At 32.2% G+C, this 20,932-nt stretch overlaps 5 protein-coding genes across 5 annotated transcripts; all 5 read left to right on the forward strand.

Moving 5' to 3' along the window:
- The first annotated feature begins 351 nt into the window (after nucleotides 1-351).
- LOC147924698 (uncharacterized) lies at nucleotides 352-911 on the forward strand. The gene is made up of 2 exons (XM_087496899.1): nucleotides 352-588; nucleotides 675-911. Exons 1-2 carry the CDS (start codon nucleotides 352-354, stop codon nucleotides 909-911), a joined length of 474 nt encoding a protein of 157 aa, XP_087353025.1.
- A 794-nt stretch (nucleotides 912-1,705) lies between these two features.
- LOC147924699 (uncharacterized) lies at nucleotides 1,706-3,172 on the forward strand. Its single transcript, XM_087494057.1, has 6 exons — nucleotides 1,706-1,906; nucleotides 1,972-2,242; nucleotides 2,347-2,461; nucleotides 2,585-2,727; nucleotides 2,810-2,894; nucleotides 2,991-3,172. The coding sequence occupies exons 1-6, from the start codon at nucleotides 1,772-1,774 to the stop codon at nucleotides 3,070-3,072; spliced, it is 831 nt and encodes a 276-aa protein (XP_087350183.1). The 5' UTR covers nucleotides 1,706-1,771; the 3' UTR covers nucleotides 3,073-3,172.
- Nucleotides 3,173-3,694: 522 nt separating this feature from the next.
- On the forward strand, nucleotides 3,695-4,409 carry LOC147924700 (uncharacterized). Its single transcript, XM_087496900.1, has 3 exons — nucleotides 3,695-3,829; nucleotides 3,924-4,191; nucleotides 4,288-4,409. Exons 1-3 carry the CDS (start codon nucleotides 3,695-3,697, stop codon nucleotides 4,407-4,409), a joined length of 525 nt encoding a protein of 174 aa, XP_087353026.1.
- A 2,750-nt stretch (nucleotides 4,410-7,159) lies between these two features.
- LOC147924701 (uncharacterized) lies at nucleotides 7,160-13,695 on the forward strand. The gene is made up of 11 exons (XM_087496901.1): nucleotides 7,160-7,466; nucleotides 7,554-7,766; nucleotides 8,361-8,480; nucleotides 8,564-8,833; nucleotides 8,925-9,363; nucleotides 9,457-10,403; nucleotides 10,496-11,090; nucleotides 11,180-11,832; nucleotides 11,995-12,222; nucleotides 12,358-13,017; nucleotides 13,118-13,695. The coding sequence occupies exons 1-11, from the start codon at nucleotides 7,160-7,162 to the stop codon at nucleotides 13,693-13,695; spliced, it is 5,010 nt and encodes a 1,669-aa protein (XP_087353027.1).
- A 1,170-nt stretch (nucleotides 13,696-14,865) lies between these two features.
- Nucleotides 14,866-20,415, forward strand: LOC147924702 (uncharacterized). The gene is made up of 10 exons (XM_087496902.1): nucleotides 14,866-14,977; nucleotides 15,081-15,200; nucleotides 15,284-15,553; nucleotides 15,645-16,083; nucleotides 16,177-17,123; nucleotides 17,216-17,810; nucleotides 17,900-18,552; nucleotides 18,715-18,942; nucleotides 19,078-19,737; nucleotides 19,838-20,415. Exons 1-10 carry the CDS (start codon nucleotides 14,866-14,868, stop codon nucleotides 20,413-20,415), a joined length of 4,602 nt encoding a protein of 1,533 aa, XP_087353028.1.
- Nucleotides 20,416-20,932: the final 517 nt, after the last annotated feature.

Below are 20,932 nucleotides of genomic sequence, written 5' to 3' on the forward strand. Positions count from 1 at the left end.
TTGATAAAGAGGACCTGTCAATTAAAGTGGAAGATGTTAAGAAACCAAGCAAACCAAGGTGGAGGTGTGAAACCTGTAACGAGTGGGCCACGTTGATTGAGCCTAAGTAAGTCTTCTAATTATTTGTCATATATTTTGAAATATGAATATTTGTTGGTTTATCTATTAGATGATTAATTCCTCTTTAGGTACAAATTACATGTCCACGTTTGGGACAAGAGTGGTGAAACCAAAATTTTCATGTTTGATAGTTGGGCATCAAAAATTGTTGGTGTTTCCGCAGCTGAAATCCTAAATGGTTCATTTGAAGAGGTATATTTTTAAATTCCTTGGTTAGATTTTTAACAAAATATGGAATCATTCACAATATCGAATATGCAGATTACGGATCCTACTTTGATCCCTGATCAGATTAAGGCTGTGTGTGGGAAGACCTTTCAATTTCTGATATGTATTGGTGGGGACAATCTTTCTGGTGCTAATGATAGTTACAAGGTTGCTAATGTCTGGGAAGGCAATAAATTCATGGAAATTAGTAATGAAGCATCTGAAAATACTATTGACAGAATTAGTCTCACCTCTGAACAGGTTTGCCTTTTTTTATTAAATATAGTTTCTATATATCTATATAGTGCTATCAGAAACATCTAATGTATATACTTTTTTACGTGCAGGCATCACTGATGATTACTAATGGCACTGAGCCTTATGAAACTGATCATTCTACCAGGTCAACTCCTTCGTCGAAGCGCAAAACAGAAGCCACAGACCCAAACATTGATCAATCATCTACAAGCAAGAAAAAATGTTCCGATCAGTCTACTGATTTCACCGAAGATAAAGGAGATTATCCTACCAAGGATTTGAATGAAGTCATTAGCTGTGAAGATGTTGATCACGGAAAAACATAGTCCTACTCCACGTTTGGTTTCCAATTATTTTCACATTTTTCCTTTGAACAATAAAAAACATTTTTAAATGCTTATTTTAAAACTTTGTTGGTTATTTATTTGGTTCAGTTTTTAATATTATTTTGCTTTGGTTATTTATATGGTATTTTTATTGTTTATAATTTATTTGTTCAAAACTTAATTTATTTTACTAGATATTTGACTGTTTAGTTTTTTTCTATACTTTAGAATATTGTACTCAATTATTTAATTTAGAAATCTTCAATATAGTAAAATAAGGATCTCTTTCAACAGAGACATTGATGATGAATTAGACTTCTAAGAATCATAGTTTCAATGGAGTATATGATGATGAAATCTACTTTGAAGTAGCATCAGTTTCATCATGTATCTATAAATGTAAAAGAAATTTATACTGATTCTAATTTTTATTGCAGTACATGCGATTAGTAAAAACTGCAATTCAAGCAGACTGTCTAATTAGTATTAGTACAATATAAATATGAATTAATCTATTACAATGTATAGTTTCGATCAAATTTAACCATTGCATGTATGGATTATACACCAAACATAAATTTTTTGTTATTTTCAAAGTCTTCGCCTTGATTACTTCAATTTCGAACTGACAAAAAAAAAACCGACATAAATTTGTAAGTAACTTCCAATCACTTTTCATATTCCTCTTTTCTAGATATATATATATATATATATATATTTTTTTGTCAAATTTTTTTTGCAACTTCAAACTTCATTCACGATAAAACATTTACTATATATCTATTATCTAAAATATTCTAACCTCTCACCTTTCATCATCTTTCTTCTTTCTCCAAAATAATCAAGAACCAAACCAAAAAATGGTTGCATACATAGAGGATTTGAATCCATCAACAGATAGGTTGAGTGTTGCTGTTAAAGTACTGAGGCTCTGGATACCCGAAATAATCATAATGCAGCCTACCTACATTTGTTTGATCTTGGTTGATGAGAAGGTAACAATCCATTTATATCCTTCTTCTTAATATTTAAATCTGAAATTAGTTTTTATATATTTTAGGGAACAAGAATTCAAGCTAAACTCCGAAGTCAGCTTTACTTTGATCAGTACATAGATTTGTTGCAAGAAGGACGATGGTTTCTTCTTTACAAGTTCCAGGTTATTGAAAATCGGAATATTTACAGGAATTGTAACAATTCTTCTGAAATATTGATCACTAGGCAAACTCGCATCACTGGAATCCCTCCTAGATGTCCAGACAACTTTTTCCATCTAATAGATGCACTAACAGTTGAAAATGCCGCAAAAGATGAGAGAAATTGTTGTGTTGGTAATTTTATTTAAATATACTGTTTAACTTACAGTTTTAATAAAACATTATTTCCTTAGATTCATAGTTTTTTTAATTTCTTTGCTCTTTTCAATCAATTTCAGATTTGTGTGGAACGGTGGTAAGAGTAAATCTACCGCGTAAAATTGTTTTTCTGGAAAATGAAGTTGGATTCAATGGTCTGAAAGATGTTCTTCGCTTTACTGTAATTGACATCAAGTAAGTTAAAAGTTTATAAATTTTTTAAAGAAGTACTACCTCATTTGATTTATATTTGCCATTGAAAATAATACATAGAAGAAACCACTGAAGTTGTCCATTGTTAATTTGTTTATTGTAAAGTAACGAACAGATTCAATGTATTGCCGTCGGTGATACATGTTCTGAATTTCGGGAAAAATGGGAACAATATGTTGCGAGTCCTTCCTATGCCAGTGAACCAGTATTGTGTCTGCTTATGTTTTGGAGAATCTCTGTCTTTGAAGGTACTAAGCAATATATTAGCATTTTGTACTAGATAAGCCAATAGATCAAATATAAGATTTGTCACTTACTTTTTTTTTAAAGGTCACCGTTGTCTAATGTCTCAAATAAGATGTTCTAAACTTTTACTTGGTAACGAAGCAAGACCATTCACTACAGATCCTGCACTGTAAGTTCATCTATAACATCTATACTATGACAGATTATTAATATGGAATCATTACTATAAGCTGTTTTAACTATTGTGTTCCTTTATCTTTCGCAGTCTTTGTTTTCATGAATCATCAGACGATGAAGATTATAACGGCTCAGAAGAAGATGAGAGTGATTCTAATGATTCGGTGTAACCTTAAGATTGATCAAGTTTACTGTTAATTTCGTTAAAAACTTTCATTTGTTTTTTATTTGAATAAGTTCAGCTCTTTGTTATTTAGATTTTGGACCTATATTTGCGGATATTATGCCAATTACTCTTTTCAAATCTTGAAATTATGTTCAAATATATCTTTTTACCAAATTATGCATAATACCTTCAATTTCAAAGATTTTTTTTGTCAAAGTATAATTCATGATTGACATATGCATGCCATTAAAAATTTGAACATAATTTACGGTACATCTAAGACCAATGCATGCCATTTTTGAAACAGTAAGATTTCGATTCCCATTGTTTACCTTTTTTGTTTTCTCTAACTGTAATGATTACGTAATATTTATATTCCCAATAAGGGTATACGAATATTGTTAAAAAGATATCAAAGAATATAAGCGGTTATTATATATTTTGCATTATAAATATTTATTCTTAATTAATAAATCTAGAAAAGTTGTCAATATATTAACAAATCGTTGTAACGATTCATAAACGACGTGTATTGACTATAAAAGGTACCAATATTTGTCATTTTAGAAGTTACCTTCTATTATCTTTATCGATTCTTGACAAAAAAAAAACACCGATCACACAAAATGGCTATTTATGATAGAGTTAAGGATCTTCTCACATGGACATCAAGCCAGAAGATTCAAGTTAAGATCTTGAGGAAATGGAGGAAGGAGTCTGAGGAAGGTTCCACAATTCATCTAATCCTTTGTGATGTCTTCGTAAGTATCTATACATTATCTTCGTAAATTCATGACTGTTTGGGAAAATATAAAAAATTTGTTTTTTCATTAATTGTTACATTTTTGAATATAGGGTGAAAAAATTGAAACAACAATTTCTCCGGAACTGTTCCAAATTTTCAACAATCAAATTGCTGAAAATGATTGGAAGATTGTTTCCAATTTCTCGGTGTGTTACCATGAGAGACGTCTGAAGCACACTGATAATGATCATAAGATCATTTTCTCCAATGACACCATCGTGGAAAATTCAGAAGTTGTTTCCAACAATCACTTCTTTGAACTCCAAACTATTGACAGAGTGTTTGATGGATTTCATTCTGTCACACAACGTCCACTAGGTAAGTTTCAAATATTTTAACAAGTTATCTGAACTTAACTATATTTTGAAGGATCCGTAATATTAATCTAAGAACTATATTCCCGTTTTCTACCAGACATCATGGGCGAAGTGATCAATGTCGAATCAATGATCCATGCACATGATCCAAATGTGGAGGTTCCTAATGAGATTATGAGGATCTTACGGTTTTCAATCCGTGATCATTGTACTCTCTAGAGTAAAAATGGACCATGACTTGGTTTTGGTAGGTTTTTCATTAAAAATGATTAGAGAATCACAAAATTTAATCTAATTAACCTATAGTTTCGATTTCTTTAAATGACGAAAATACCCTTGGTCGATCACTTAAAAAATTGCCGGGTCGGGACGCGGATCCTAAAATATCCGACTACAGAAGGAAAAAAACCCGCGGATCTGTTTGTATTCCAGAATAATATTTTTCGGATCCAGTATATTATTTCATTCAAGATTAGTTATTTAAGATCCCAAACAAACTCATTCGATATAGGCAAACACTCTTATTTCATTTTCTTTTAAGGTATTTAAATGAAAATCATAAATTTTAATTACCAAAAATTCGGATATTTCCTTAATTACCGAGATTGATCTTAACAGATAATATTTTAAAAGGAATATTTAGTGATTCAGTTAAAATCTTAAAAAACGAATATTTAAGTTACCAAATCTGACTAAATTGTTTGATTTCCGATATTATAATATTTCCTTAACGAAATTATAGTAATTAATTGTGAGTAGTATAGATAGAAAGAATTAAAAACGCAGAAATTATATATATGTAAAGTTGTAAACTAATTTACAGAAAAGTGTATTGTATATCCCACATCGACTAAATATTTTGGAATATGGTTCATAATCACTATAAATATGTGACTAAAATGTTTTGAGTACAAATGAGCAGGAAACTTGATTTATCAGGTATCCAAATTTAACAGTTTAATTTAGTTCTATATTTGAGAATATTTAAACTTTTAAAAAGTAAAAATATTATAATATATTATAATATATTTACATTTTTTAAAAAAGTTTAAGATATTCTAAATATTTAAATTTTTATAGAATGGTTAAATTATTATAAATATTTTAACTCCGTCGAAAGTTTAAAATATTATAATAAATTTAAAGTCTATAAAATATTTAAGTAATATTAATATTTTAATTCTTAAAAATTTAAAATATAAATTTTTTTTTGAGTTAAATCCGTTAAAACATGTATTTTTATCAAACTATAAACTAAGCCATGGAAGCAGGGTGTATCTATCATCTTACAAAACTACTATCCGATATTGCGGAGTGTCTATTCTCTTACAAAACTACTATCTACTATTGTGGTGTGTCTGTTTCTATGAAAAAATACATTTTACAAACTACTTACTCTATTAGGATTTCCAATTTACTGTATAATCCCAAATATACAAATAAACACTATATAAACAAAGAAAATAAATCAAAATAAAAAACTATATTACAAAAATACAAATTACAAAAAAAAAGGAAAAAAACCCGCGGATCTGTTTGTATTCCAGAATAATATTTTTCGGATCCAGTATATTATTTCATTCAAGATTAGTTATTTAAGATCCCAAACAAACTCATTCGATATAGGCAAACACTCTTATTTCATTTTCTTTTAAGGTATTTAAATGAAAATCATAAATTTTAATTACCAAAAATTTGGATATTTCCTTAATTACCGAGATTGATCTTAACAGATAATATTTTAAAAGGAATATTTAGTGATTTAGTTAAAATCTTAAAAAACGAATATTTAAGTTACCAAATCTGACTAAATTGTTTGATATATAACAAATCTGACCAAATGTGGATGTATAATCGATGTGGAGCATAAACCTAACGATAGTAGTGCCAACGGTTATGATGAAGTACTATTTACACTCATCAATGGCAGGTACTATTTTTTGTTTTAAAGTTTACACTATGTGTTGTTTTATCTCCATATGTTTTTATTGATTTTTACTACATCAATTACAATTATCATATTTAGATACTAAGAAGATAATAACTTTTGTTATATTTTTTTAATTGTGGAAATAATAGGAATGATAAACTCATGTGTTGTGCAAAAGGATTGTATGCTGACTATTTCATGTATTCTTGGAGATTAAAAGGATGCCATCTCACATACAAAACCGAACCAGTGTTTTGTGTTTTACGTTTTTGGAATGTTGGTGTTATTGGAGGTATGTCTCAATTTTAGACTTTACTCAACTATATTCTATGATCAAATTTAATTGAACATAGAAACAATGATAGGAAAACCATGCATTGTCAATCGCACTGGCTCATCCAGGATCTTCATAAAACCAAACTTTGCTGGCTTAGAAAATCACAAAACAAAGTAAGTTTTATTAATAAATATTTATAATTTCTTCTTAATATGTTGTGCTCAAAGATATGTTGTTCATATATCCAGCTCTGAATTTGCGGCGTCGTATTATATAAGGAACCTGATGGGACAGAATGATGAAGCCAATCGAACATTTGCATAAAGAGATCAAGGATAAAGTAGTTTCTTATAATTGAAATATATGCATCTTCCTTTTTATGTATTAACTTTTGTATTATGTTCTTTACTTTGGTTGTACTCAGTATTTTACTTCTGTTTAGATAATTAACTTTGGCATGTTTTTATAGTCCACTTATTCAATTTCAATCGTCGAAACATCTAACTGTATAAGGAAATGCATATATGCATTATACTTATTACTTTCCACTATTGATTATAAAATTTACTAATTAACCAAATTATAGGGGAATTATATCAAAGAAACTAAATTAGGAATAAATATCTTTTTAATTACTATTGTAATTAAACGCAATCACAACAACTAACAAAATTATCTTTCTTCCTCTCATTCTCTACTTTTGGGCTGATTATAGTTTCAACTATCCGCAGTTTCTCTAAACATACTGTTAAATCAGTGACTATGAAACGCAGGAAAGATGAATGTGAGAACAAAACTCCTAAATCTCCACAATTTCCAAACTTAGAGAAGAAATTTCGGATAACTCCATCTTCTGAAAAGGAGAATCCACCACAACCATTTATTGGATCTAAAAATATAGTCCCTATTAAATCTGCATTTCGTGCAGTGTTGAAGGATATTACAAATACCACTGAAAATAATAAAAGTGTTAGCAAATCTACACAACAGCCACAGAGAAGGTCAGCACATGAAAAAAATGGGACAAAAATTCCTTTAACATCATCCACTTCAAGAAAAGAACTCCATGGTATGTAACTCTTTACTATATATAATATAGATTGTACATAATAATCTAATAACATAAATTCAAATCATTTTTTTTATTGTTTATCAGGTCCTGTTCATCCATCTCCTAAAAATATTGGATCTAATAATATAGTCCCTATCAGTTCTGTATACGTTCGTCTGTTTAAGGATTTAACAAAAAAAGGTTACAGTAATACAAGTGTTACTTTTCCTTTAGACCGATCACAAAGGATGTTACCATATGAAAATGATATCAGAATCAATAAACTAACACCATCGGCTTCAAGAAAAATCCTCCAAGGTATGTACCTCTTAATTATAGATTAGAGATAATTATTTAACTCCATTAATCCATATTATTTCTTATGTTGCTAAGGTTCTGGATATGCACCTCCTACCAATATTTATTTTGTAGATACCCCGTGCACACCTAATGTATGCATTTCTCCAATCCGGCGTTTGTCGTCTCTTACGAATGAAGCAAGGATTAGTCCATATTCAAAAGGTTATATTTACGTATAATCATATAATATTTTTGTTATTCACTGAATACTTTATAATTTAGTTCTAATACACATTCTTATCCTATGCAAAATATATATACAGGAAATGGATCAAATTTCTCTGAAATCATTGACACTCCAAGCAGAGATTCTGTAAATACTAATCAAGCAGGCAATATGAATAAAGGAGTTACCTTGGATGTCTATACTCAAAATACAACTCATTCGTTGCTACCAAGTATCATAGATCCAAGCCACGACATCAGTAAAAAACAACAAACTAGATTCGGTAAACAATTTTTTTACAAATTATTTAGGGTGATTATAGTAATCTATTCTACTCAAAATCTTGAAAAAGGGTTTATTTTACTAACCCCTATTTTTAAAAGCAGGCAAAGTATGTGTTTCTTCAACTTATCCTTCTGAGGATAACAATACCATCAGTAAATTCAGAGATTTAGACAACACATCTGATCAAGAAGAGAACTCGGAACTTGAGGATTTTGAAAGTGGTATAGTACAGGATTGTCTCTACTAATTTTCACTCAATATTTATTGAATTCATTATATATATCTAATTAATGTTGTATAACAGATGATTCAGAAGCTGAATATGAACAACAAGTCTTTGATTGTAGTAGTCAAGAAGATGAACCTCATGACCCATCTGATGCTATTGAGTCTGACTCTGATTCAGAGCCGATTACACAAACCATTGAAGATAAACATAAAGAGGCTAAATGTCGTTATGATTTCCTAAACCTTTTTGATGAGGCTATTCAAAAGGTGTTTGGTAAACCTAATTCAACTGTGAAGGACAATATCAATTTGAAGGAGAAACAGAAGACGAAAAACACAAAAGACGGTATAGTTATCAGAATTTTCTTTTTTTTCTATATATATATCGGATACTGATTTTCAAACATAATTAATAAACTGTTTTTTTATAAATTCAGCTTATGAAGATGACGGTGATCCTGTCCACACATGTAAGGATTGTGGTGCTATTTTCTGGTATGGTGAAAGATTAAATCGGAGGAAGAATACAAAAACACCAATATACAGTGGATGCTGCATGCATGGACAAATTCAACTACCTACGTTTAAAGAATCTCCAGCTTTGCTTTTGTGGTTATTAACATCTGATGATGACTTAGCCAAACATTTCCGAGAAAATATCAGAGCTTATAACATGATATTCTCATTTACCTCTATAGGAGGTAAAGTTGATCGTTCAGTAAAGAAAGGTCGAGGTCCTTCTATGTTTGCTCTGCAAGGCGAAAATTATCATCTAATGGGTTCTTTGAAACCAAAACCTGGCGACTATCCAAAGTTTCAACAGTTATATATTGTTGATACTGAAAATGAAGTAGCAAACCGAATGAATATAATGAGGTAATTCTATATCCAAAATATTATTGGTAATATAGTTTTTCTTTTAATTAATTTACTGTATTTGATCCTTTCTAATACTAACTCTATTTTCAGTAAAGGTAAAGATGATGAGAATCCATCTGAAAAGAGAAAGTTCAAAAAGGAAATTGTTGAAAAACTGCAGAAGATGTTGAATGAAATAAATCCTTACGTACATCATTTTCGTTATGCAAGAGATAGGTTTGCTTTGGAAAAAGAAAAAGCAAATTTCCATATGCGAATCGTCTCTACACGTGAGAAAGATGGCACCAAATATAATTTGCCTACTGCTTCTGAAGTTGCTGCATTGATACCTGGAGATTTCCATACCGAAATGAATAAGCGTGATATAGTGGTTGAAATGCAATCTGGTAAGTTGAAAAGGATTCATGAGTGTCATATATCTTATCTTGCTTTGCAATATCCTCTTTTATTTCCACTCGGTGAAGATGGATACACATTGGGTTTGAAAAAGAGGGTTAAAAAAGGATCAAAGAAGAAGAAGCGAAAGGATATAAGTATGAGGCAGTGGTACGCGTATAGGCTACACGAGAGGAAAGATGAGAAACATATATTATTCCGGTCTAAGCGTTTATTTCAGCAGTTCTTGGTTGATACGTATACTATGATTGAGTCTAATCGTCTCCGGTACCTAAAAAAAAACCAGAAGAAATTAAGGAGTTCAAACATAGAGGAGATTCAGCTCGCAGCGGATGAAGGAGAAGATGATCTCACAAATCGTGGTAACAGAGTTGTTATTCCACCTTCTTTCACCGGTGGACCAAGTTATATGAGGCAAAATTATTTGGATGCTATGGCTACATGTAAACATTTCGGTTTCCCAGACCTTTTTATAACCTTCACTTGCAATGCTAAGTGGCCAGAAATCACAAGATTCGTCAATCAGAGGAATTTGAAAGCTGATGATCGACCGGACATCATTTGCAGAATTTTTAAGCTGAAACTAGAGAAGTTTATGGATGATTTAACTAAGAAACATATATTGGGGAAAACAGTTTCAGGTAAATCTCTTCCACTAAAATCTTGAATTTTAAAATATTAAATCATTTTTAATTGAAAATGATTAAATTTATAAACATAATCTGTTTTGCAGCTATTTATCAGATTGAGTTTCAGAAAAGAGGTCTTCCTCATGCTCATATTATTGTTTGGATGGATAAAAAACATAAGTTCCCAACAGCCGATCATATTGACAAGATAATTTCTGCTGAAATTCCAGATAAAGATGAAGATCCAGAACTCTACGAAGTTGTCAAAGAATGTATGATTCATGGTCCCTGTGGAAGTGCGAATATGAACTCTCCGTGTATGGTTGGAGGAAAATGTTCAAAGTTCTATCCTAAGGAGTTTGTTGATACAACAAACTTAGACAGAGATGGATATCCAATTTATAGGAGGAGGGATGATGGTCGTTTTATAGAGAAGAATGGTTTCAAGTGCGACAATACATATGTCGTCCCATACAACAGAAAACTTTCTCTAAAGTACCGAGCTCACATTAACGTGGAATGGTGTAACCAAACTGGATCGGTCAAGTACTTATTTAAGTATGTGCACAAAGGTCAAGATCGTGTTACTGTATCTGTTGAGGCAGGTCAAGAAGAGGATGAAACAGAGTATACCTCCGACGGTGTCAATATTAACTCATCCAAAAAAAAGGATGATGTTCAAGATTTCTTTGACTGCAGGTTTATCTATCTAAAACATGTTTAAATAGTTCTATAAGATGATACCCCGTCAAATGAATTGAATGATATGAAATTTTTCCATTTTGCAGATATGTTTCCGCATGTGAAGCTTTCTGGAGGACGAATCAGTATCCTATACACTATAGAACAACACCTGTTGTCAAACTTACATTTCATGAGGAAGGAAAGCAACCTGTTTTCTACAAAGATGGCGACAAGCCAACTACCGTATTAAATCGCCCAACTCTTGATCACACGATGTTTACCGCTTGGTTTGAGTTGTGTCTAAGGGATGAGGAAGCAAGAAAGTTTACATATGAACAGATTCCAAATAAATACATCTATGATAAAAAGGAGAAAGAGTTTCGTCCGAGAGGTAGAACTGATTTCTCTATTGGGCGAATCAATTATGTGCCACATAATTTAGAAGATTCATACCATCTTCGAATTCTCATAAACAGCAAAAAAGGTCCTACCAGTTTCAACGACATTAAAACTGTCAAAGGTGTTCTTTATAAAACCTATAAAGAGGCATGCTTCGCTCTAGGTTTGCTAGATGATGACAAAGAGTATATTGAAGGCATAAAGGAAGCTAATTTTTGGTGTTCATCAAAGTTTTGTCGTAGACTTTTTGTGATAATGCTTATATCTGAAAGTTTAACTTCTCCTAAAACTGTATGGGAAGAAACATGGAAAATCCTTTCAGAAGATATTGAGAGAAAAGAAAAACAGAGGAGACAACGTCCAGGTATATTTTTACTTCTATATCCACCAATAATTTGACTATATATTATTTATTAAATATATGATAGCTTATTTTCATTTCTCTAACCATATGAGTAAATATTGTTTTCGTTAGACTTTTGTTTGTCAGACACGGAAAAAAAGAAATTGCTACTAAGAGAGTTACAGAAGCTAATGAAAAGAAATGGATGTTCATTGCAAAAATACAAGCTTATGCCACACATATCTCTTGAAGATGTAACATTGCCTAATCAGTTGATACTGGATGAACTCAACTACAACCGTGAGGATTTAGCAAAGAAACATGATGGTTGGAAAAAGATGCTAACAGAAGAACAGAAGAAGATCTATGATGAGATAATGGAAGCTGTAATCAATGACAAAGGTGGTGTATTTTTTTTATATGGATTTGGAGGAACAGGGAAAACATTTTTGTGGAAAGTATTGTCTGCTGCAATAAGATCAAACGGTCATATTGTTCTCAATTCGGCATCTAGCGGTATTGCCTCTCTACTACTGGAAGGAGGAAGAACAGCTCACTCTAGGTTTGCCCTTCCTTTAAATCCAAATGAAACTTCTACTTGCAACATGTCAAGGAGCTCAGAACTTGGTGCGTTGGTTAAAGAAGCAAAGTTAATCATATGGGATGAAGCTCCAATGATGAGTAAATACTGCTTTGAGACATTAGACAGAAGCTTGAAAGATATTATGAGGAGTAAAGAAGACAAATTGTTCGGAGGAAAAGTTGTCCTTTTTGGAGGTGATTTCAGACAAATTCTTCCCGTTATTGTTGGCGCAGGAAGGGAAGCGATTGTCAATGCATCATTAAACTCTTCATACTTATGGAATCAGTGCAAAGTTTTAAGATTGACAAAGAATATGAGGTTGCTTCAAGACATTGGTAAACAAGAGGCCAGCGAGATAGAAGAGTTTTCTAAATGGATACTCGCAGTTGGAGAAGGAAAAATTAATGAGCCTAATGATGGTGTGTGTGAAATAGATATCCCACAAGAGTTACTTATTCCAGAGGGTTCCTCTCCGTTAGAGTCAATCATTGAAGCTGTTTACGGAAAGAACTTTGCCACTCAAAAAGATCCTAAATTTTTCCAAGAACGAGCTATTCTTTGCCCTACGAATGAAGATGTCAATTCTATCAATGATGTCATGTTATCAAGTCTAAACGGTTAGTTCATATTTATTCGTCCTTTAGTTATTTTTAGTAATCATACACACTTAATTCATCATATTATTTTATTTAGATTTTTTTTTTCTTATTTTTACAGCTGAAGAAAGAATTTATCTAAGTTCTGATTCAATTGACCCTCAAGATAAACGTGCTCTGAAAAATAAAGTTTACTCACCAGATTTTCTAAATACCATTAAGGTTTCGGGTATACCTTATCATAGGCTTCGTTTGAAAATAGGTTGTCCGATTATGTTAATGAGAAATATTGATCCGCATGGTGGTTTAATGAATGGTACAAGACTGCAGATCACCCAAATGGCGGACCATGTTTTGCAAGCTCGGATTTTAACTGGTACGCGAGTTGGTAAGATAGTTCTCATCCCTAGGATGTTGATATCACCATCAGATACTAGGTTGCCTTTCAAAATGCGCCGAAGACAGTTCCCAGTGTCAGTTGCTTTTGCAATGACTATCAATAAGAGTCAAGGTCAATCTCTGGAAAATGTTGGTATATACTTGCCTAGACCCGTTTTCTCCCATGGTCAGTTATATGTAGCAATGTCAAGAGTTAAATCAAAGTCTGGATTGAAGATGTTGATAACAGATGCTGAGGGAAAACCTCAAACAAAGACCACCAATGTTGTTTTTAAAGAAGTTTTCCAAAATCTTCACTAGAAAATGGAATGGTACTTACTCCCTAAATTCTAGGTATATTATAATTTCGTTTTATTAATATATATGTTACTAACTCTATATTTATTCTAATTTGCCCTACAGAGAAAATACAACACATGGTTGAATGGGTTAATGACGGAATATGGTACTTTCATGACTATATGAGTCATTTCTACTCTTACTATTATTTTTATTTTATTTTATTATTGTTTACTTTGGATATTAAACATTCATAAACACAAATTATTATTATTGTTTAGAATCTTAAAACACAAACCAACAAAACTATAGTCCGATATTGCTTTCTGCGTAATCCATTACGAACCTACTATCCGATATTGTCCAATATATACCCTCTAACATATCTACTATTCAATATACTCTTTGTCTGTCTGATTTTGTAAGCAGCTATATTATGCAAAGTATGAGATTATATAAAGCGACTGAATTAGTTTATTACCGATTACGTTTTTATTTTAACTTCGATAATAAGATAGATTACATAACTCAGATAAGAAAAAGGTTAAAAAAATTTAATCCCGTGCTGTAGCACGGGATTATCAGGTCCTGTTTATCAGGTCCTGTTCATCCATCTCCTAAAAATATTGGATCTAATAATATAGTCCCTATCAGTTCTGTATACGTTCGTCTGTTTAAGGATTTAACAAAAAAAGGTTACAGTAATACAAGTGTTACTTTTCCTTTAGACCGATCACAAAGGATGTTACCATATGAAAATGATATCAGAATCAATAAACTAACACCATCGGCTTCAAGAAAAATCCTCCAAGGTATGTACCTCTTAATTATAGATTAGAGATAATTATTTAACTCCATTAATCCATATTATTTCTTATGTTGCTAAGGTTCTGGATATGCACCTCCTACCAATATTTATTTTGTAGATACCCCGTGCACACCTAATGTATGCATTTCTCCAATCCGGCGTTTGTCGTCTCTTACGAATGAAGCAAGGATTAGTCCATATTCAAAAGGTTATATTTACGTATAATCATATAATATTTTTGTTATTCACTGAATACTTTATAATTTAGTTCTAATACACATTCTTATCCTATGCAAAATATATATACAGGAAATGGATCAAATTTCTCTGAAATCATTGACACTCCAAGCAGAGATTCTGTAAATACTAATCAAGCAGGCAATATGAATAAAGGAGTTACCTTGGATGTCTATACTCAAAATACAACTCATTCGTTGCTACCAAGTATCATAGATCCAAGCCACGACATCAGTAAAAAACAACAAACTAGATTCGGTAAACAATTTTTTTACAAATTATTTAGGGTGATTATAGTAATCTATTCTACTCAAAATCTTGAAAAAGGGTTTATTTTACTAACCCCTATTTTTAAAAGCAGGCAAAGTATGTGTTTCTTCAACTTATCCTTCTGAGGATAACAATACCATCAGTAAATTCAGAGATTTAGACAACACATCTGATCAAGAAGAGAACTCGGAACTTGAGGATTTTGAAAGTGGTATAGTACAGGATTGTCTCTACTAATTTTCACTCAATATTTATTGAATTCATTATATATATCTAATTAATGTTGTATAACAGATGATTCAGAAGCTGAATATGAACAACAAGTCTTTGATTGTAGTAGTCAAGAAGATGAACCTCATGACCCATCTGATGCTATTGAGTCTGACTCTGATTCAGAGCCGATTACACAAACCATTGAAGATAAACATAAAGAGGCTAAATGTCGTTATGATTTCCTAAACCTTTTTGATGAGGCTATTCAAAAGGTGTTTGGTAAACCTAATTCAACTGTGAAGGACAATATCAATTTGAAGGAGAAACAGAAGACGAAAAACACAAAAGACGGTATAGTTATCAGAATTTTCTTTTTTTTCTATATATATATCGGATACTGATTTTCAAACATAATTAATAAACTGTTTTTTTATAAATTCAGCTTATGAAGATGACGGTGATCCTGTCCACACATGTAAGGATTGTGGTGCTATTTTCTGGTATGGTGAAAGATTAAATCGGAGGAAGAATACAAAAACACCAATATACAGTGGATGCTGCATGCATGGACAAATTCAACTACCTACGTTTAAAGAATCTCCAGCTTTGCTTTTGTGGTTATTAACATCTGATGATGACTTAGCCAAACATTTCCGAGAAAATATCAGAGCTTATAACATGATATTCTCATTTACCTCTATAGGAGGTAAAGTTGATCGTTCAGTAAAGAAAGGTCGAGGTCCTTCTATGTTTGCTCTGCAAGGCGAAAATTATCATCTAATGGGTTCTTTGAAACCAAAACCTGGCGACTATCCAAAGTTTCAACAGTTATATATTGTTGATACTGAAAATGAAGTAGCAAACCGAATGAATATAATGAGGTAATTCTATATCCAAAATATTATTGGTAATATAGTTTTTCTTTTAATTAATTTACTGTATTTGATCCTTTCTAATACTAACTCTATTTTCAGTAAAGGTAAAGATGATGAGAATCCATCTGAAAAGAGAAAGTTCAAAAAGGAAATTGTTGAAAAACTGCAGAAGATGTTGAATGAAATAAATCCTTACGTACATCATTTTCGTTATGCAAGAGATAGGTTTGCTTTGGAAAAAGAAAAAGCAAATTTCCATATGCGAATCGTCTCTACACGTGAGAAAGATGGCACCAAATATAATTTGCCTACTGCTTCTGAAGTTGCTGCATTGATACCTGGAGATTTCCATACCGAAATGAATAAGCGTGATATAGTGGTTGAAATGCAATCTGGTAAGTTGAAAAGGATTCATGAGTGTCATATATCTTATCTTGCTTTGCAATATCCTCTTTTATTTCCACTCGGTGAAGATGGATACACATTGGGTTTGAAAAAGAGGGTTAAAAAAGGATCAAAGAAGAAGAAGCGAAAGGATATAAGTATGAGGCAGTGGTACGCGTATAGGCTACACGAGAGGAAAGATGAGAAACATATATTATTCCGGTCTAAGCGTTTATTTCAGCAGTTCTTGGTTGATACGTATACTATGATTGAGTCTAATCGTCTCCGGTACCTAAAAAAAAACCAGAAGAAATTAAGGAGTTCAAACATAGAGGAGATTCAGCTCGCAGCGGATGAAGGAGAAGATGATCTCACAAATCGTGGTAACAGAGTTGTTATTCCACCTTCTTTCACCGGTGGACCAAGTTATATGAGGCAAAATTATTTGGATGCTATGGCTACATGTAAACATTTCGGTTTCCCAGACCTTTTTATAACCTTCACTTGCAATGCTAAGTGGCCAGAAATCACAAGATTCGTCAATCAGAGGAATTTGAAAGCTGATGATCGACCGGACATCATTTGCAGAATTTTTAAGCTGAAACTAGAGAAGTTTATGGATGATTTAACTAAGAAACATATATTGGGGAAAACAGTTTCAGGTAAATCTCTTCCACTAAAATCTTGAATTTTAAAATATTAAATCATTTTTAATTGAAAATGATTAAATTTATAAACATAATCTGTTTTGCAGCTATTTATCAGATTGAGTTTCAGAAAAGAGGTCTTCCTCATGCTCATATTATTGTTTGGATGGATAAAAAACATAAGTTCCCAACAGCCGATCATATTGACAAGATAATTTCTGCTGAAATTCCAGATAAAGATGAAGATCCAGAACTCTACGAAGTTGTCAAAGAATGTATGATTCATGGTCCCTGTGGAAGTGCGAATATGAACTCTCCGTGTATGGTTGGAGGAAAATGTTCAAAGTTCTATCCTAAGGAGTTTGTTGATACAACAAACTTAGACAGAGATGGATATCCAATTTATAGGAGGAGGGATGATGGTCGTTTTATAGAGAAGAATGGTTTCAAGTGCGACAATACATATGTCGTCCCATACAACAGAAAACTTTCTCTAAAGTACCGAGCTCACATTAACGTGGAATGGTGTAACCAAACTGGATCGGTCAAGTACTTATTTAAGTATGTGCACAAAGGTCAAGATCGTGTTACTGTATCTGTTGAGGCAGGTCAAGAAGAGGATGAAACAGAGTATACCTCCGACGGTGTCAATATTAACTCATCCAAAAAAAAGGATGATGTTCAAGATTTCTTTGACTGCAGGTTTATCTATCTAAAACATGTTTAAATAGTTCTATAAGATGATACCCCGTCAAATGAATTGAATGATATGAAATTTTTCCATTTTGCAGATATGTTTCCGCATGTGAAGCTTTCTGGAGGACGAATCAGTATCCTATACACTATAGAACAACACCTGTTGTCAAACTTACATTTCATGAGGAAGGAAAGCAACCTGTTTTCTACAAAGATGGCGACAAGCCAACTACCGTATTAAATCGCCCAACTCTTGATCACACGATGTTTACCGCTTGGTTTGAGTTGTGTCTAAGGGATGAGGAAGCAAGAAAGTTTACATATGAACAGATTCCAAATAAATACATCTATGATAAAAAGGAGAAAGAGTTTCGTCCGAGAGGTAGAACTGATTTCTCTATTGGGCGAATCAATTATGTGCCACATAATTTAGAAGATTCATACCATCTTCGAATTCTCATAAACAGCAAAAAAGGTCCTACCAGTTTCAACGACATTAAAACTGTCAAAGGTGTTCTTTATAAAACCTATAAAGAGGCATGCTTCGCTCTAGGTTTGCTAGATGATGACAAAGAGTATATTGAAGGCATAAAGGAAGCTAATTTTTGGTGTTCATCAAAGTTTTGTCGTAGACTTTTTGTGATAATGCTTATATCTGAAAGTTTAACTTCTCCTAAAACTGTATGGGAAGAAACATGGAAAATCCTTTCAGAAGATATTGAGAGAAAAGAAAAACAGAGGAGACAACGTCCAGGTATATTTTTACTTCTATATCCACCAATAATTTGACTATATATTATTTATTAAATATATGATAGCTTATTTTCATTTCTCTAACCATATGAGTAAATATTGTTTTCGTTAGACTTTTGTTTGTCAGACACGGAAAAAAAGAAATTGCTACTAAGAGAGTTACAGAAGCTAATGAAAAGAAATGGATGTTCATTGCAAAAATACAAGCTTATGCCACACATATCTCTTGAAGATGTAACATTGCCTAATCAGTTGATACTGGATGAACTCAACTACAACCGTGAGGATTTAGCAAAGAAACATGATGGTTGGAAAAAGATGCTAACAGAAGAACAGAAGAAGATCTATGATGAGATAATGGAAGCTGTAATCAATGACAAAGGTGGTGTATTTTTTTTATATGGATTTGGAGGAACAGGGAAAACATTTTTGTGGAAAGTATTGTCTGCTGCAATAAGATCAAACGGTCATATTGTTCTCAATTCGGCATCTAGCGGTATTGCCTCTCTACTACTGGAAGGAGGAAGAACAGCTCACTCTAGGTTTGCCCTTCCTTTAAATCCAAATGAAACTTCTACTTGCAACATGTCAAGGAGCTCAGAACTTGGTGCGTTGGTTAAAGAAGCAAAGTTAATCATATGGGATGAAGCTCCAATGATGAGTAAATACTGCTTTGAGACATTAGACAGAAGCTTGAAAGATATTATGAGGAGTAAAGAAGACAAATTGTTCGGAGGAAAAGTTGTCCTTTTTGGAGGTGATTTCAGACAAATTCTTCCCGTTATTGTTGGCGCAGGAAGGGAAGCGATTGTCAATGCATCATTAAACTCTTCATACTTATGGAATCAGTGCAAAGTTTTAAGATTGACAAAGAATATGAGGTTGCTTCAAGACATTGGTAAACAAGAGGCCAGCGAGATAGAAGAGTTTTCTAAATGGATACTCGCAGTTGGAGAAGGAAAAATTAATGAGCCTAATGATGGTGTGTGTGAAATAGATATCCCACAAGAGTTACTTATTCCAGAGGGTTCCTCTCCGTTAGAGTCAATCATTGAAGCTGTTTACGGAAAGAACTTTGCCACTCAAAAAGATCCTAAATTTTTCCAAGAACGAGCTATTCTTTGCCCTACGAATGAAGATGTCAATTCTATCAATGATGTCATGTTATCAAGTCTAAACGGTTAGTTCATATTTATTCGTCCTTTAGTTATTTTTAGTAATCATACACACTTAATTCATCATATTATTTTATTTAGATTTTTTTTTTCTTATTTTTACAGCTGAAGAAAGAATTTATCTAAGTTCTGATTCAATTGACCCTCAAGATAAACGTGCTCTGAAAAATAAAGTTTACTCACCAGATTTTCTAAATACCATTAAGGTTTCGGGTATACCTTATCATAGGCTTCGTTTGAAAATAGGTTGTCCGATTATGTTAATGAGAAATATTGATCCGCATGGTGGTTTAATGAATGGTACAAGACTGCAGATCACCCAAATGGCGGACCATGTTTTGCAAGCTCGGATTTTAACTGGTACGCGAGTTGGTAAGATAGTTCTCATCCCTAGGATGTTGATATCACCATCAGATACTAGGTTGCCTTTCAAAATGCGCCGAAGACAGTTCCCAGTGTCAGTTGCTTTTGCAATGACTATCAATAAGAGTCAAGGTCAATCTCTGGAAAATGTTGGTATATACTTGCCTAGACCCGTTTTCTCCCATGGTCAGTTATATGTAGCAATGTCAAGAGTTAAATCAAAGTCTGGATTGAAGATGTTGATAACAGATGCTGAGGGAAAACCTCAAACAAAGACCACCAATGTTGTTTTTAAAGAAGTTTTCCAAAATCTTCACTAGAAAATGGAATGGTACTTACTCCCTAAATTCTAGGTATATTATAATTTCGTTTTATTAATATATATGTTACTAACTCTATATTTATTCTAATTTGCCCTACAGAGAAAATACAACACATGGTTGAATGGGTTAATGACGGAATATGGTACTTTCATGACTATATGAGTCATTTCTACTCTTACTATTATTTTTATTTTATTTTATTATTGTTTACTTTGGATATTAAACATTCATAAACACAAATTATTATTATTGTTTAGAATCTTAAAACACAAACCAACAAAACTATAGTCCGATATTGCTTTCTGCGTAATCCATTACGAACCTACTATCCGATATTGTCCAATATATACCCTCTAACATATCTACTATTCAATATACTCTTTGTCTGTCTGATTTTGTAAGCAGCTATATTATGCAAAGTATGAGATTATATAAAGCGACTGAATTAGTTTATTACCGATTACGTTTTTATTTTAACTTCGATAATAAGATAGATTACATAACTCAGATAAGA

Source organism: Camelina sativa, chromosome 17 (assembly GCF_030686135.1).
Source record: "Camelina sativa cultivar CO46 ecotype springtype chromosome 17, ASM3068613v1".
Lineage (NCBI taxonomy): Eukaryota > Viridiplantae > Streptophyta > Magnoliopsida > Brassicales > Brassicaceae > Camelina > Camelina sativa.

Coding starts and splice junctions, on each gene's coding strand:
- LOC147924698 (XM_087496899.1), top strand. CDS start 352: ATGGAATCATTCACAATATCGAATATGCAGATTACGGATCCTACTTTG. Junction 589..674: donor TTAGTCTCACCTCTGAACAG/GTTTGCCTTTTT, acceptor TTTTACGTGCAG/GCATCACTGATGATTACTAA.
- LOC147924699 (XM_087494057.1), top strand. CDS start 1,772: ATGGTTGCATACATAGAGGATTTGAATCCATCAACAGATAGGTTGAGT. Junction 1,907..1,971: donor TGATCTTGGTTGATGAGAAG/GTAACAATCCAT, acceptor TATATATTTTAG/GGAACAAGAATTCAAGCTAA. Junction 2,243..2,346: donor TGAGAGAAATTGTTGTGTTG/GTAATTTTATTT, acceptor AATCAATTTCAG/ATTTGTGTGGAACGGTGGTA.
- LOC147924700 (XM_087496900.1), top strand. CDS start 3,695: ATGGCTATTTATGATAGAGTTAAGGATCTTCTCACATGGACATCAAGC. Junction 3,830..3,923: donor TAATCCTTTGTGATGTCTTC/GTAAGTATCTAT, acceptor TTTTGAATATAG/GGTGAAAAAATTGAAACAAC. Junction 4,192..4,287: donor TGTCACACAACGTCCACTAG/GTAAGTTTCAAA, acceptor GTTTTCTACCAG/ACATCATGGGCGAAGTGATC.
- LOC147924701 (XM_087496901.1), top strand. CDS start 7,160: ATGAAACGCAGGAAAGATGAATGTGAGAACAAAACTCCTAAATCTCCA. Junction 8,481..8,563: donor ACTTGAGGATTTTGAAAGTG/GTATAGTACAGG, acceptor GTTGTATAACAG/ATGATTCAGAAGCTGAATAT. Junction 11,091..11,179: donor CAAGATTTCTTTGACTGCAG/GTTTATCTATCT, acceptor TCCATTTTGCAG/ATATGTTTCCGCATGTGAAG.
- LOC147924702 (XM_087496902.1), top strand. CDS start 14,866: ATGAATAAAGGAGTTACCTTGGATGTCTATACTCAAAATACAACTCAT. Junction 17,811..17,899: donor CAAGATTTCTTTGACTGCAG/GTTTATCTATCT, acceptor TCCATTTTGCAG/ATATGTTTCCGCATGTGAAG. Junction 19,738..19,837: donor CATGTTATCAAGTCTAAACG/GTTAGTTCATAT, acceptor TTATTTTTACAG/CTGAAGAAAGAATTTATCTA.